The sequence below is a fragment of the Trachemys scripta genome, chromosome 2 (assembly GCF_013100865.1).
Source record: "Trachemys scripta elegans isolate TJP31775 chromosome 2, CAS_Tse_1.0, whole genome shotgun sequence".
NCBI classification, from domain to species: Eukaryota; Metazoa; Chordata; order Testudines; family Emydidae; genus Trachemys; species Trachemys scripta.
The window spans coordinates 206,492,076-206,507,481 of record NC_048299.1 but is presented as its reverse complement, the minus strand read 5'-3'; the positions used below and the strand labels follow the sequence as shown (position 1 = coordinate 206,507,481).

Below are 15,406 nucleotides of genomic sequence, written 5' to 3'. Positions count from 1 at the left end.
AACATGCCCTGCCACACTGCCCCCCTGCCCAGTACCCCCACCCCCTTATGCCCAGCAGCCCCCAGTGGCCCCTCATGCAGAGATCTCCATCTCTGATCCCTATGCCCAGCGATCTCCCACCCACAGCCCCCCAAACTGCCTAGTGCCCCTCTCAAGCCCCCCCCCAACTGCCCAGCACCCCATATTCCTGAGGGAATTCAGCACCAAAAAGTTAAATTCTGTGCACAATATTTTTAAATTCTGCAAATTTTGTCAATTAAATGTGGAGGCTCCAGCATGGCAGTGGCAAGCATAGGCCACTGGCTGCACGGAGGTGGGAGATCACCTTGCAGCCTTCTCCCTCCCCTCCCCATCTTTCCTCTCCTAGAATAGGGACTTGGCAGTAAGATACTTCTGTGTGCACCTCAAAAAGCCACAGGGAAGTGTTTTACATGATGGCTGGGATGTCAGCCATGACCCAAAATCCATTTGAATGACAAAAAAGAAATAGCTGATACCAATGGCTGAGTCCCTCATCCAGGTCCTTGCCTGCCACCACTCTGGGCCAACTCCCAAAAGGCCTTTCATTCTCCCTAAAATAGAGGATTTCCCTCTAATTCTGAAAAGTAAAGAAGTGTTTGGGATGTGCAGTTTAAAAAGAAAAGGAATTATATTCAGGCACCAGTCTTTTTTTTCTGCCTTGATTTACACACCTGGTTGCCACACCGGGCTCAGTGGGATTGTACTGGGTATAACTCACGGCATGCAGTTTCCACAATGCTTCAACAGTGGGGCTGGAGCCATAACCAGCCAAGTCTCATTTGAACAGTGGCTCTTGTTTTGGATTACTTAAGGCAGTTTTTAAAGGTTTTTCCCATGGGTGGGAAGAAGGTGCTGCATTCTTGAAGGGACCTTTAAAATCCCACTCAACTCTGCACTGTTTAAAACTCTCCCGTGTTCAAAATGCTACCAGCTTGAGAGGCAGCCCTTGAGATATTTGGATCCACAAGGAAAAAAAAAAAAGTCCCCTTCTTTAAATAAAAAGTTTTCAGCTATTCCAGCCTTGTCAAGTGCGAGTCCATCCTCCTTCCCAGCTAGTGGTCACTCCCTCCCTTGCATTCTGCAGCCCTGATTGCTGCTTTTCTGCTCCAGGTACATCCCCCTGCTCCTTTTCTTTTAGTGTCAGTTTCCTCTTGTTGACACCCGAATATTGTGAATGGGCAGGAAAAGCAAAGGACACCTTCTTTTATTTTCCTTTAACTTTCCTTCCGCCCCAGCCTGGTTGTGTGTGTGCCTCTCCCTCCTCCCAGCACCCGTCTGCTGCTGATCCCTGCTGGGGAAGGAAGGAGAGGAAAAGGTGACGGTCCAAAGAGGATCCTCGGCATCTGGGCTTAAACTTCAGAGAAGAGGGAGGCGGAGTGAAAAGGAGACTAGGAGAGAAATTGCAGGGAGTTGCCTGCTGGGCAGGGCACGTGGGCAGAAGAGGGGAGAGGTGCAGGTACATTGTGGGGCTGCTCGGAACAGCTGCTTTCCCCCAGGGCCACCAGCCTGCTCCCGAGGGGGCCCTAGCGCGTTCCCTGCTCGCTCACTGAGCCAGACAAAGACACCCCCCCCACTCTTTTGCTCTTTTCCCTTCCCATCCCCAGCCCAGTTCCTCCTCCATCCCCCCGCTCCCTGCAGTCCTGTGCCTGGCTCTACCCCCCTGAGCTTGGCTCCCTCCTCCCCCTTCCCAGCCTCTGGGTATCCCCCCGGTCTGTTCCCAGCCTTGCCCTGCCCTCCGCCACCTGGCCTGGCTCCCCCTGCTCACTCACATGCAGACTTTGGCTCCTGGCCCCGCCCAAGCTGGAGCCCTCAGCTGGCTGACTGAGGAGTGAGTGGGCAGAGGGGAGGGGCCAGGGGTTCAGGTCAGGGAGGGGGGGAGGGGCCAGATTGGAGTCCGCCCTGCAGCCAGTGAGGGTGGCGCCTCAAATTTTCGGGTGCCCTACGCAGCCAGGTATGCCGCATATGCCTGAGGACGGCCCTGAAAGTAGATTTTAGATACGTTAACAGCAAAAAATTTTGTAAGGAGTGGCATTATACATAATGGCAAATCAGATTTAGGAAGTGTGTGTGTTTTCCTTTTAAAATAAACTGTGGAGCACAATTCAAAATAGTAATTTTGTCCTTTTACATTCTTTTAAGATATATAAAGATGGCCTCAAACTTTTCCAAAGTTTCTTTTAGTTTCTTTTCAAAATTGAAATATTGGGATCTTTGTTCTCTATGCTTAATGGAAACCCTTGGCCTCTTTGGTGGATCAAATATTTTAGAAGTTTATATCCCCTGCTCTCCCAGTTGTGCGAAAGGAGAGCTGCAACTTTAACAGCCTCATGTTACATCAGGTACTTCAACAGTGCACTTGTGCTCTAGCAAAGAGAGTGAAGTAAGGACCTGGTATGTGGGGGGCAAAAGCAAGAAAATGGTGTTTGGAGTTCTTTATGAACTGAAAAGCAGTAGTCAATGACAACAACTTTCTTTTTGCTTTGCAATTCATTTTACAATAGGAATGGGTGGAAAAGCAGATTTTTGTCATTTGGGGTAAAGTAAGTATTTTAAAGAAAACATAACTGTTGGTTTAAGAATCAACAATTTCTCATTTGAAATCCCCTGGCTTAATGGGGTACAACACCAGATTAGATGTGAAGAACTTTTAATGAAACCAAATCAGGAGCATTTTAAATACAGCCAACTGAATGACCATGAAGAGGTTGCTCTGAAGCTGAATTTGGAAGTGTTGAGCTTACAAAAATAAAAACTTGAATGAAAGGAACATTTCTTCCACCCATTCAAGCCAACAGTGGAAAACAATGCCACGATCTTGCAAAGAATTACACATAAATTTAGGTTTAAATTTATGAGTAGTCCCATAGGATGAAATCTTGGTCGGCATTAAAGGTAATGGCAAAACTCTCATTTACTTCAGTGGGGCCAGGATTTCACTCATTGACTTTAATGGGACTGCATGCTTGTTTGAAGTTAAGCACATACATAAGTGTTTGCAGGATTGGGACCCAAATGTAACATTATGTCTGACCACAATTGCAAATTAATGTGCAATTATCAAGAAGAAAGAGCTGAACTACCCAGTCTTACATTGCAACTTTCCATAATGCCTGGAAACCAGAAAATAGACTTGATTAGAAACTACCTATATAGTTAGGGTAACTAACTATAACCGAGGTTAGCTTAGCTTGGGTGTAAAGCCCTACCTGCATTACTGTGTCCTCACTGTTTCTTCCCTCACCTATGTGTGTTTGGAGGCATATCCTGTTCTTTGTGCTGAGATGTTCTATGCTTTGTTCAATTGTGGGAGAACTTGTCTATCTTTGGGGGCAGGAATAGAAAAAGTGGAGTCAGACTGTCAGCATTTGAGTGACTTAGCCTGCATCCTCCATGCCAAGTGGTTGGGTTCTAGTCTGAGTTAAAGTGTAACCTGGGCTCTGACCTATGCCCCCATCTAGATAAGCTAGCCAGGGCTTAAAGCACTTCCAAACCCCGGTAAAATGGTTTTTTTTTGGGGGGGGGAGGGCAGGGGGAAAGGGGAGGATGGTAGAGGGAGCTGGGCTAAAGCTCAGATAAGAGGTTGGGTTAATGCTGCAGTGAAGATATAGCCTTAGATGTAAATTTTCAAAGTGTTGCCCCTGTTTCAGGCTTTAAAACTCCCCTTAAAGTCAGAAGGCTTTGTATTGGTAACATTGCGTGCAATTGCTAACTGTATTAAAAGGTAAATTTTTCAGTAATCTCCTCTTGTGGATGAATATACAGTTAATATTATATTCTGCTCGAGGTGGTCTTCTGGACTGTGCTAGTCACAGAAAAAACTCTGTAAATTACAACAATATGCCTTATAATCTCCCTTTCCTTCTTGATTTGGCCCAGACAGTAAGGGGAGGAAAACAAATTTCAATATTGATCATAAAATTTCATACTTCTAGTTCAGATTGTTTTTCTGGGAGATATTATCTTTTAAACCCAGCAATGATTTTTAATACTTCTGAGCTGAACTTGATATGACCCAGATCTTGCCATGGCTCAAGCTATGACTTTATTTAATTGAAAATGCATAACACAGGTTTTGTTAAGCATTAGAATTCTGCCTCCCTTTGGGGTTTTATTCCCAAAGAATGTTTACAATGGACTGTTTTTGGGAACAGCGTACTGTCTTTTGTTTCTGGATAAAATTGAGGGCTTGCAAATGAAGGAATAAAGAGGCCTCTTTATTCATGTCCCGAAGTCTTTGTTTCATTGGGCATTGTTTCAGTTTATAAGAGTTGTTTAGTACATATAGCTTGTTGGAATGGCTGAAGGATTCCCAGGAACATCCATGCAGACTTTTTAAAATCCTGCTACCTACTCAATTGCCTACCCTAGATTTATTTGGTTCAAGGATACCATACATAAAAGACTATTTTTTCCCATTTTTTCCCTATCACGTTTACTTTGAGATCACCTTGCACAGTAGTTTAAACAATTCCTTTTTTAAATTATGGAAGCTATATGAAACCATTATATTTGCGTTATAAAGCTGGGAAAAAAGGAAGATTCAGTCATAATTATTTTTGATTGAGTAGTTTTTCAATATTGAAAAAAACATCTAAACATCTTTGTCATTTATAAATCTGATACTTAGCTGAGCTTTCACTACAGGTCCCTCAAAATTTAGAGTTATAACTTTGTTTGGAGTCTTACATTTTATATCTATATATATGCATTTGTCATTTACATTTTGTTTTAAGCATTTTTGTCTATAAAGTGTACAAGCATGTAAGTAATTGTACATAGCTGGGAGATCTGTGGTGAACTTTAAGTCACAATTAAATCCAGTCCACAGTTTAAAGTTAATTGGACACAGACACACTTGACAACTAGGAACCCTCTTACAGGTGCTTACTCTGATAAAATATACTACCTCACAAATGGATGGTAGGTTAATTAAAAATAAAATTGCAGTATGCTGACAGATTTGCTGTTTTGGTACAACTCTTGAAATGATCAGCTGGATGTGGGCTCAGCTGAACACTTCAAGAATTTCTCCAAGTGATAAAATTCTTGTAATGGGAGTTGGAATGCTGACTACTAATATGTGCCATGGAAAAAAGACTTTGGTACATTTATCCCCACTAATGAGTGAAAAGACCTGAGAGCCATAAAATGAATATGTTTGAGTCCCATAAGACCATCTAAGGCAGTGGTTCCCAAACTGGGGTTTATGAACCCCTGGGGGTTCACAAAATGTTACAGGGGGTTCTCGGTAAAAAATTCCCTAATGGCGGACAGAGCTGTCCCTAGGGACCCCAGGCAGTAAGGGGCCAGGAGCCCCTGGACTCAAAGCAAGCATATCTATCACACTGAGGAGATTTAAACTTCAAGACTCCTTATAAGAAATGGAAAGGGAGGTGGATATTTTTTGCTGTTTTTAAAATTAATAGGCAGCTAGTATTGGTTTTAAAATTATTATGAAGAACAAGTGGACTGCTTGTTTTGCCTGGACTGCTCAAGACCTGAATGCTTGTGTAAGAGGAACTTTTTGAGTTGGCTTCTTAAATATCTTCATGCTGTTTCACATCTGATACTCCTTGATGAAACATAGGAACCTTGTCTTATAACAGGCTTATTCAAAGTGATACAAGCTACAAAAGTGAGATCTTGGAAGTGTTGCCATTTTCATAATGTAATAAAAATACTGTAATGATAAATTAATAATAAATACTGTGTAATAAAAACAAATTTTATATTTCCAAGATCACTATTTTCATAATTTATACCCAGGTAAAGGAGAAAATCCCTGGAAATATTCATTTTTAGGAGGGGGTTCGCAAGACTTGACATTTTAGTGAAAGGGGTTCACAGGTTGTTAAAGTTTGGGAACCACTGATCTAAGGGGAATCCAATGTGTTTGTTCTATTATGATCACAAACACTTCTTCTTTTGTTTGATACATTATTTTAAACAAAGTAAGTACTAGGATCATACAAAAGATGGCCACTGTGGCTTAAACAACACGAATGTTTGTAACCATACAGTATTATTTGGCCACATGTAAACTAGAATTTTGCTATGTGTGCCACTAATATAAAAAATGAACCAAATAGAAAACCTTTGCCTCAGAGAATTGTATGTGGTTACTGATGACTATGCATAGTTGATAGGTTAACTCTATAACTTTAAAACCTGCTTGGAAATAAAGGAGAACGGTGAAAATACCCATTTAAAATGCCTTTTGTGGAAGTTATTTTCTTCAAACTGTGAAAATGATGTGTGATTTGGAAAAGGCTTTATTTTTAGACGTGAGATAGTAAACTCAGTTTCAGTGGCTAATATATTGCCGTGTTATGCTGATTTAGTAATATCTCCTTTTCTCTTTCTCATAGAAGATGATTGTAGTAGAAGTTTGTGGCCTTTCTGTGATCTCTGTTTAAATATAGGTTCAACTGATTAGAATGTTGCACTTGTGATTTTTTTTTCTCCCAGCTATGTACCCATTGAGTGAATGCAGACACAGAAAAGTACTCACAACCAAACATTTTAAACTGATGCTTAAATCTCTCCTCTCAAAAATAACATATCCGTGTCTGAAAAAGTTGGTGATCAGTTTTGTGCAATGTTTATTTCCAGCAGAAGGAATGTTTTTGGTCCCCTCTGTGACTCCACTTCAGTCTCAATGACTGTTTTAGTTGAAATGTTCAGTTGTTAGAGGAATCAAGATTGTGTATTATTTAGATCTTACAAGACAAGTGGGATTTGTTCCCTCCATTCCAGTTATCAAAAAGATTAACCCTTTGCCCTCAGAGTTCTAATTGCAGTTAGTTAGAAACAAAGACGGTAACAAAACGGGGTTTACGCCAAGTGGAATGTTTCTCAGCTGAATGGGATTGCAAGTATTACATAAATTTTGTCTTGCATTTCAGGCACCAATAAAAGCAACTTGTGAAGGCATATTATGCAAGACTGGATTTCCCGAAGATGTTTACAATGCAGTCATATCGAGGGGTTTAAACGAAGGACAGCCTCTTCTCAATGGTATTGTTAGAAGAGACATTCTGTTTTCTTATTATCTATAATCTTGAACATAAATTGGACTCAAGGGCTTCTTTTAAACTTCTTAAATAAGACCTTTTTTATTTCAGCTATATTACTTGATTTTTTTCTCAACTTATTGTAATGGGACTTGAGGGAAAGTTTGTTGACCTTAACAGTAACTTGTGAACCTCCTACTGACAATTATTTGGAGATATGTGAGTTCTGGCAAATATTCCCTTGACTCTCTTATAATGTAATCCTCAGCAAAGACTTCATACTGAACTGTATTTCTTATATATTACCTCCCAGTAATTGCACTATTAGCATATGTCCCCACTGTGTTACTAGAAAGGGCCCTTACATGAATGATCAATGGGGGATTGGGGAATAAGAGCCTTCCACTTTACATGACCCACAAAGGGGTCATGCATAACTGCAGTCCTTGTGCTCAGTGAAGCACTGAGGCTGTTCTCTTACTATTCCTTTGGAGGCCCACCTTGCTCCAAAGTGGGTGGGAAGAGGCACAGAGAGGACGGAGTCATGGCTCCACTGTTCCATGTGTTGGCCAGTGGAGTTTACCAGTCACATGGATGTAGGGGAGTATGCTGTACCCCTTCAAGAGGTGTAGCAGTGTGCCTGTTCCCCCTGTGCACTGGGGTCTCTGGGAGGAATTCTGCCAGAGAGGCAGAATATCTCCAGTGATACCCGTTGGGCAGCGTGACTCTTCATCACCCCAATACAGTTCTATGTCTAAATGGCACAAAGCCTAGAATGAAGCTAAAAAAGTCCTAAACTCACAAGGAGCTCTGCAAGTGCAGACTCTGGTGCCTATGCGGAATTTAACTGAACTTAGTGGGACTCTCCATGGGCCCAGGTATCTTCTGGACTGGAGATTTAATATGCAGTTCTGTATGTCTATTTTTGGGGAGATACAGATGTTGTTTCTCTTTCTAGAATGTGAGGTGGCATATTTCCTAAGTATTTATTAGTGTATAAAATTGCACCTCAATAGTTACAATTAAGTGGAATAGCAATGGTCAGCAGATGGTCTAAAATGTAAGAAATATGCATTAATTTTGCTGTTTTATAATTTGTGAATATCAAAGAAATTGCTTTGTAGCTAATTTAGAAATTGTGGAGCTGATCAACAGGATTAGTTTCAGGCAGTTTCAAATACATCTTAAATAAGGACTAATTTAATTCCATTCATTGTTTCTCTCTCATATGAATATGGCTATACAGATCAAGACATTTAAATGAAAAGATCTTTCTTAAAGGAAGCTAACACACAAACGGATCCTTGAAACAAAAGCATTAGTCTTGATTTAGCAAACTCTATGTTGCAGTATCTCCCCATAATTATATTTTACGGACCTGTTTTGTGTTTTTTAAAACTATAATGGAAATTTGAATGCAGAAATAATTGATTAACTTTAATGTATTAGAAACTGAGTTATTCAAGTATTCTTCTGCTTTATTTCAAGCAACTAAACACTTTCCATTGCAGACTTTATTTTGTGAAAAGGGTAGCTTAGAAATTAATGTAATAAATTGAAGTAAATATTTTGCCAAATTGAGGTAGTTTGGTATGAATAAAGATGGGGATTTTTTTATCCCCCCCGCATGTGAATTGTTTATATTTTTATTTATTACTTAATGCTTATTTTACAGTAGCACCCACAGTTCTCACTGTGCTAGGTGCTGTACAAACACAACAGATGGCATTGTCCCTGCCCTGAAGAATCTACAATTTAAGAAGGTTATGAAAGGTTGCAGTTTGGAAGCACTGGAGACAGACTGCTTCTAGTTAATCATAAAACAGACACCACATAGACAGTGAAATCTCCCCTACGTTGCCCTGGTCTATCTCCTTGGCCATTCAGCCTTTGCCCTCCTCGGAAACTTCTGACAAAGCTTTTTCCTTAGATTTTTTTTTTAAATAGTTTGGATACCTGTCTATTAAGAATTGTACCTACATATTGAACTCATTTCATATCAACCATCTGATGGTAATGACTTTGTCACTACTAATCTAAGCGGGGTTTGAGACAGTGCCATACAATGAAAGACTTCCCTCATTCATTACCAGCTCCATGAGCCACTCAGTATGCTACTGATTTTTACTTTTTAACTAAGTGTGTGAAGTATTATAGCCAATCTTCCCTTGAAAGATATTAAAATGTATGACATTTTAGGGAAGTAGGAATTGAAAAAATGTACAATGCATACAATATATATCATATTATGTGAGATAGCATGAACTAGTTGAAAAATGGCCTGGGGGAGTTTGTCTTCCTACCACAACTTCCTCAGTAGAATTATTATAATGGTTAATTCTTTTGAAAATTTTGACATGCTTAAAAGCATATAATTTGCTGTTACACATAAACATACAGTCCATCACTGCGTGGCTTTGACTTAAATGTAATTATACTTTCATTTTGAAATATGCTTGTTGTGAAAAGCCCATTTTCTGATTATTAAGCTAGATGCAGATGACAATTGAAGTTAAGTATAGTTGCATGACATTTGCTTTCTAAAGGAAAAATTATGGATCTGATTCTGATCTCACGAGTAAATAGTCTCATATCTCTTAACTCCTTTGAAGTCAGTGGAGTTACTTCAGATTCACTCTGTAATGATGGGTTTCCTAGGGTTTCAGAAATGAGAGCGCTAAAGATTTTTTTGGCTATGCACTTTGATATCACAGGCAAAGAGACTTTATTATCCTCTTTGCCAGAAGTAAAATAGACAATGACCACACACTTTGTTTTCTTTCATAAAAAATGTTGACTCAGAAAATGTCCAAGCATTTAACACTTTTTTTTCATTAATTCCCTTTTGTCTTAATTGGTAAACAGCCAACATCTTTAAAGTTTCTATTTTTAGAATATTATGTTCTCCCTCCCTCCCTCCCAAAATTTAAATAAAAGTCAGACTTATGTGAATGTTGAACAGAGAGCCAGGCCTGAGAGATCTTTCAGTTGCACACTCAGTAATATACAACGGATACAGGGAATCTGTTTTAAAATATTTTATATGGACATTTACTGTATAGGATGTTGGGTGATGTTCCACAGCTAATGAACCACACTGGGTCTTGTATTTTCTGTGTGTATATATATATATTTTTTTTTCTATTTCTAGGTTCCTTCACCTGTAGTCTGTTCTAAAGAGGTGGTGGGGAGATATTTGCAATATTGAATTTTTGTTTCATCTTTAAAAATATTTACATTTTCCAGCAGATGTGCCTCTAATACAGAGTTTCCTAACCTGTAGGGCTATCACAAATCTCAGACTAGTCTGAGATGTGTGGGGAGCACGGGGAATAGGCTGGAGAGAGGAGAAGAGAAGAGAGGAGCAGTACAGGCAGAGATGGCTGCATAGTTCTGCACCCACTCCATGCTTTCACTGCATATGCTTTCTGTGGCAAGACACCAAGCCACAGATGGCAACCATGTCCAGCAAAATAGGCAGAATGTAATAGATGCCTCCCAATGGGACATTTTGCAAAAAGCATGCAGATCACCAAGAGCAGTAGAAACAATCCAAGAGGCTGTGTTGTAGTGGGGAGCTTAATAAAGATAGGAACTTCTTGGTCAGGGAGTTTTCTAATCGCTGCTTAAAGCGTGGCTCTTGTGTTTGTCCTCACACTACACTTGCCTCCTTCTAAAGATAGAGGAGTAGCGAGTTAGTTCCTTGAATGTTGCGTGTCTTCCTTTCCTGTTTCTACAACAGCTCCTAGAGCCAGCAGCAATGGGAACTGTTCATATGTTTAGGGGTGCAAGCTCTGATAAGCTCAGCCCACAGGCTCAAGCATCTCTTGTTTATTTCCATTTCACTTGTGTCAGCAGTCTGAGTTCATGCAGTCCCGGGGAGGGGGGGAGGGTAAACATTCTTTCATTTGCAAGTTAAAGTTCACAGCAGGATTAAAGAATTTTAGCTGTCATTTTATCTTAAAATTACTTTGTTCCTATGATCAAGATGCAGTACAGGCATGCTACTATGCCCTAATTCATAATGGCTCCTAAATGTAAATAGACGATATGGGGGCTGATTTTGTGCTCCCTCTCAAATGTTCTACACTATTATTATTCCAATCATTTCAATGGAGTTACTCTGGCTTTACATAAGTGTAAATGAGCTCAGAATCAGACTTACTAGGTTTGCAGAAAATTAGAAATCTCTATGACAACAAAATGGTATTAAGAGCCCCTCACTCCTCTCCTAATCCCTATGATGATTTAGCTGCAGACAAAGCTGTGTGCTTTCTTGATAGAGATTCACCCTAGAGCTTCTCTCAAGACAATTCTCTGGCTTTCAGGGACTAGACTCAAAAATTGATTCTTCTGAGTCTGTGATCTATTGGCTAATAGGACTTCTTTACTGGAGGGCAAAACTGGGGTAGTAGAGTAAAACCTAGAAACAATTCAGAAGCAATTCCAATTTGGAAGTTAAAGGTTAAAATAGTTTGAAAAGTTTGATATACACCAGGGGCGGGCAAACTTTTTGGCCCGAGGGCCGCATCGGGTTTCATAAATGATATGGAGGGCCGGTTAGGGGAGGGAGTCTTGGCCCGGCCCCCACCTCCTAACTGCCGTCCCCCTCTCCCCCCCCGGGGACTCCTGCCCCATCCAACCTCCCCCACCCCCTGTTCCCTGACGGCCCCCCCAGGACTCCTGCCCCATCCACACACCCCTGCTCCCTGTCCCCTGACCGCCCCCGGACCCCTGCCTCCCCATCCAACCTCTCCTCCCATTCCTGATGGCTCCCCCCGGGACCCCTTCTCCCTGTCCCCTGACTGCTCCCGAACCCCTGCCCCTGACTGCCCCCTCCCGGCCCATACAACCCCCCCTCCTTCCTGACTGCCCCCCCCAGGACCCTTGCCCCCATTCAACCTCCTGTTGTCCCCCCTGACTGCCCCGACCCCTATCCACACCCCCACCCCCTGATCACCACCCCGAACTCCCCTGCTCTCTATCCACACCCTCTGATCTCTGCCCCCTTACCGCGCTGCCTGGAGCACCGGTGGCTGGCAGTGCTACAGCCGCGCTGCCCGGCTGGAGCCAGACCATGCCACTGCCGCCACCGCACAGCTCAGAGCACCGGGTCAGGCCGGGCTCTGCAGCTGTGCTGCCCCAGGAGCTCACAGCCCTGCTGCCCAGAGCATTGCGCCGGCAGCGGAGCGAGCGATCTGAGGTTGCGGGGGAGGGGGAACAGTAGGGGTTGGGCCAGGGTAGCCATCCGGGGCAACAGCTTGGGGGCCGGGCAGGATGGTCCCGCGGGCCGGATGTGGCCCGTGAGCCGTAGTTTGCCCACTTCTGATATGCACAAATGAAAGCAAAAACCAGAGAGAGATAAAACTCTACCTTTAATTTACTGCCAACTCTGTCCTTGTCTTGATCCTTTGTGCCTGCATGCTACAAGGAAGTATAATCAGTGATTTAGGTGACATAACATATGCCTTGGAATACTTGGGGCAAAAGAAGGTAAGTTAAGGAGGGAGTTTGATTTTAAATATTAATGTCCTTGCTTGTGCTGATTTGTCATTAACTTGTTTTTAGTTTAGCATGAGAAAAAGAATTAAGATCTTGTTTATTCCAAATAAATTTCTAGCTTATTTAGCTAAATCTTTTGGAGTCTATCCTGCAAACAGTTACACGGGTGAGTAAAGTTGGGTAACTTCCCACTGAAGTCATTCATCTGAGTAAAATTACTTGGGTTCATGTTTGCAAAATCAGACCCTACGTTTACAGATGCTTGATCTGTTAGTCTGTGGTAGTGCTTATGAAGATATTTTATATTTTGTCGGTCCTGTTATTGCATGTGTGCTCTAAGTTTTGGGCTAAGAGGGTTCTTTTTCTAATCAGGATTTTTTAATGTGGATTGTGTACTTATAATAATGTTCAGAGCTGGCACAGTTACAGAATGGGTAAGAAGAAGGTATCCTAGTGTTGGTCACTGAGATGAAACAATGATTACGGATTGGTAAGGTTATCTCCGTTTCTTCTTTTTTCTTCAGGACATCATTACAAGGCAGAGTTAAGGTTGTTTTAAGATCGTAAGAATAGCCGTACTGAGTCAGAGCAATGGTCCATCTAGATCGGTATCCCTTTTTCCAACAGTAGCAGGTGCCAGATGTTTCAGAGGGAATGAATAGAACAGGACAATGTATCCAGTGATCCATCTCCTGTCATCCAGTCCCAGCTTCTGGCATTCAGAAGTTTAGGGACACCCAGAGCAGGGGTTGCATCCCTGACCCTCTTGGCTAATAGCCATTGATGGACCTACTCTCCAGTAACTTAACTAAATATTTTTTGAACCCAATTATACTTTTTGTCCAGTGTTACACAGAAAAGCTTTGTTTATATATAGGTATGTGCTAATTAATGGTCTTTTAAAGTAGGGTTCTAATTGTATAGTTAACCATAGCTAATGATTTCTGTGGAGCTTAGTATTTTGTTTTTTAAATGTGTGTAATGGAAAATATTGTTTGTACAAACACTTCAGTCTTAACTATTACTAACAAGGCTTTTTTGTTTTGGCATGTCTATGATTTTTTTTTTGTAGTTGTAATGAACTACTGAAAATATCAATGTTGATTTAAAAAAAAATAACTGGTTGGAGAATGGTAAATCAGCGGCATGAATGAGACTTTACTTTTTGGGAGAATCCTGTTACTTGGGCCCTGTTGGCTGGTTTTCTAATTCCTTCTCTGTTGTTGATGTCTCTCATTATCTCAGACTCTGTATGAGGTCCATGTTATGGAGTCTGGAAATGGAAACGTAGGAGATGGAAGGTAGCATGAATATAAAGACAGTTGGTTGCTGGCCATATGCTATGCTCCCATAACTTCTAGCAACTTGAGAAATGAACCAATTGGGGGTCCTCTGGAATTTCTACAGCCAGTCATGCATTCCTTTGCAGGCTGGGCTTGGAGTGAACTCCTTAATGCCATTTCTTCATTCCCCTGGACGCTGAAGGAACATCAGCTGGTGTATTTTTCTACTACTGCTTCCTCAGCCTTCCCATCTCAGGCAGAGAAAGAGAAGTCACATTCTCCCAGGGTGCCTGAAGAGGATCCTCTTCCTATTTTAAGGAACCCTACTGTGATGGGTTCGGTCACAGAGACCCCCTTGGGACTGTCACCTGATGTGCTGAGACTACCCTTGAGCCCGTTTTCTCTGCCAGTTTGGGCCTCCAGAACCCTGCCTTGTTGAGCCAGACACGCCAGTCTGCTCCAACACAGACCAGGGTCTGAACCACATGACCCAAAGCTGTAGACTTAACTGAAAACAGCTTCAGAAGTGCTCCTGTCTCTAGCACCCAGACACCTCAACCAGCTCCCAATGGGATCCAAACCCCACATAAATCCATTTTACTTCGTATAAAGCTTATACAGGGTAAACTTATAAATTGTCCACCCTCTATAACATGGATAGAGAGATATGCATAGCTGTTTGTTCCCCCAAGTACTAATTCCTTAATACTAACAATAAACAAAAGTGATTTTATTAAGTATAAAAAGTAGGATTTAAGTGGGTCTAAGTAATAACAGACAGAACAAAGTAAGTTACCAAGCAAAATAAAACAAAAACACGCAAGTCTAAGCCTAATACATTAAGAAACTGATAATAGATAAAATCTCCAATAAGCTTCTTTCACAGACTGGACTCCTTCCTAGTCTGGGCCCAATCCTTTACCCTGGTACAGTTCTTGTTAGCTCCAGCTCAGGGGGTAACTAGGGGATTTCACATGACTGGAACCTCCTTTGTTCTTTGCTCCTTATATAGCTTTGGCACAAGGCGGGAATCTCTGGGTCCCCACCCCTCTCTTGGTCCCCACCCCTCCTTCTAAATGGAAAAGCACTAGGTTTAAGATGGATTCCAGTACCAGGTGACATAGTCACATGTCCTGTGAGACCCCAAGCTTTCATTCTTCCTGGCCTGACTCTCGGGCAGAGAAAGAAAAGCCACATTCTCCCAAGGTGCCTGAAGAGGATCCTCTTGCTATTTTAAGGAACCCCACTGTTAGGCACTCCATGAAAAATATCAAAGGGGGTGGGTATACCAATCAGGTAAAGGAGGAATTCAAGTGGAGTGCAATTAAACAGCCCTATACTTATTTTTCCCCCTACCTCTATCACCAAACAGTAATGCAGTGTGATGTATCTCCTGAACAGTCATAGGTCAGCAGAGGAGCTATGTCATGAACTGTTAATAGTGAATCTCCTGCTGCTCTTCTTCCTCCTGATTGGAGGGATATAGGCTGCCAAGAAGAGAGAGTGTCTGTGGCACTCAGTTATATTCAATAATAGGGCAGGGATGCAGGGTATCTGGGTACTTTGAAAGGAGCGAGGCAGTTGGAG

General features: G+C 41.8%; 1 protein-coding gene across 2 annotated transcripts in view; it reads left to right on the top strand.

The window, feature by feature from the left end:
- Positions 1–15,406, top strand: part of CDH2 (cadherin 2) — a 193,801-nt gene that overhangs the window by 8,952 nt on the left and 169,443 nt on the right. For both annotated transcript variants that reach the window (XM_034762813.1, XM_034762814.1), the window contains exon 2: positions 6,927–7,038. In XM_034762813.1, coding sequence (XP_034618704.1) covers positions 6,927–7,038 — 112 coding nt within the window. The remainder of the gene's footprint in view (positions 1–6,926; positions 7,039–15,406) is intronic.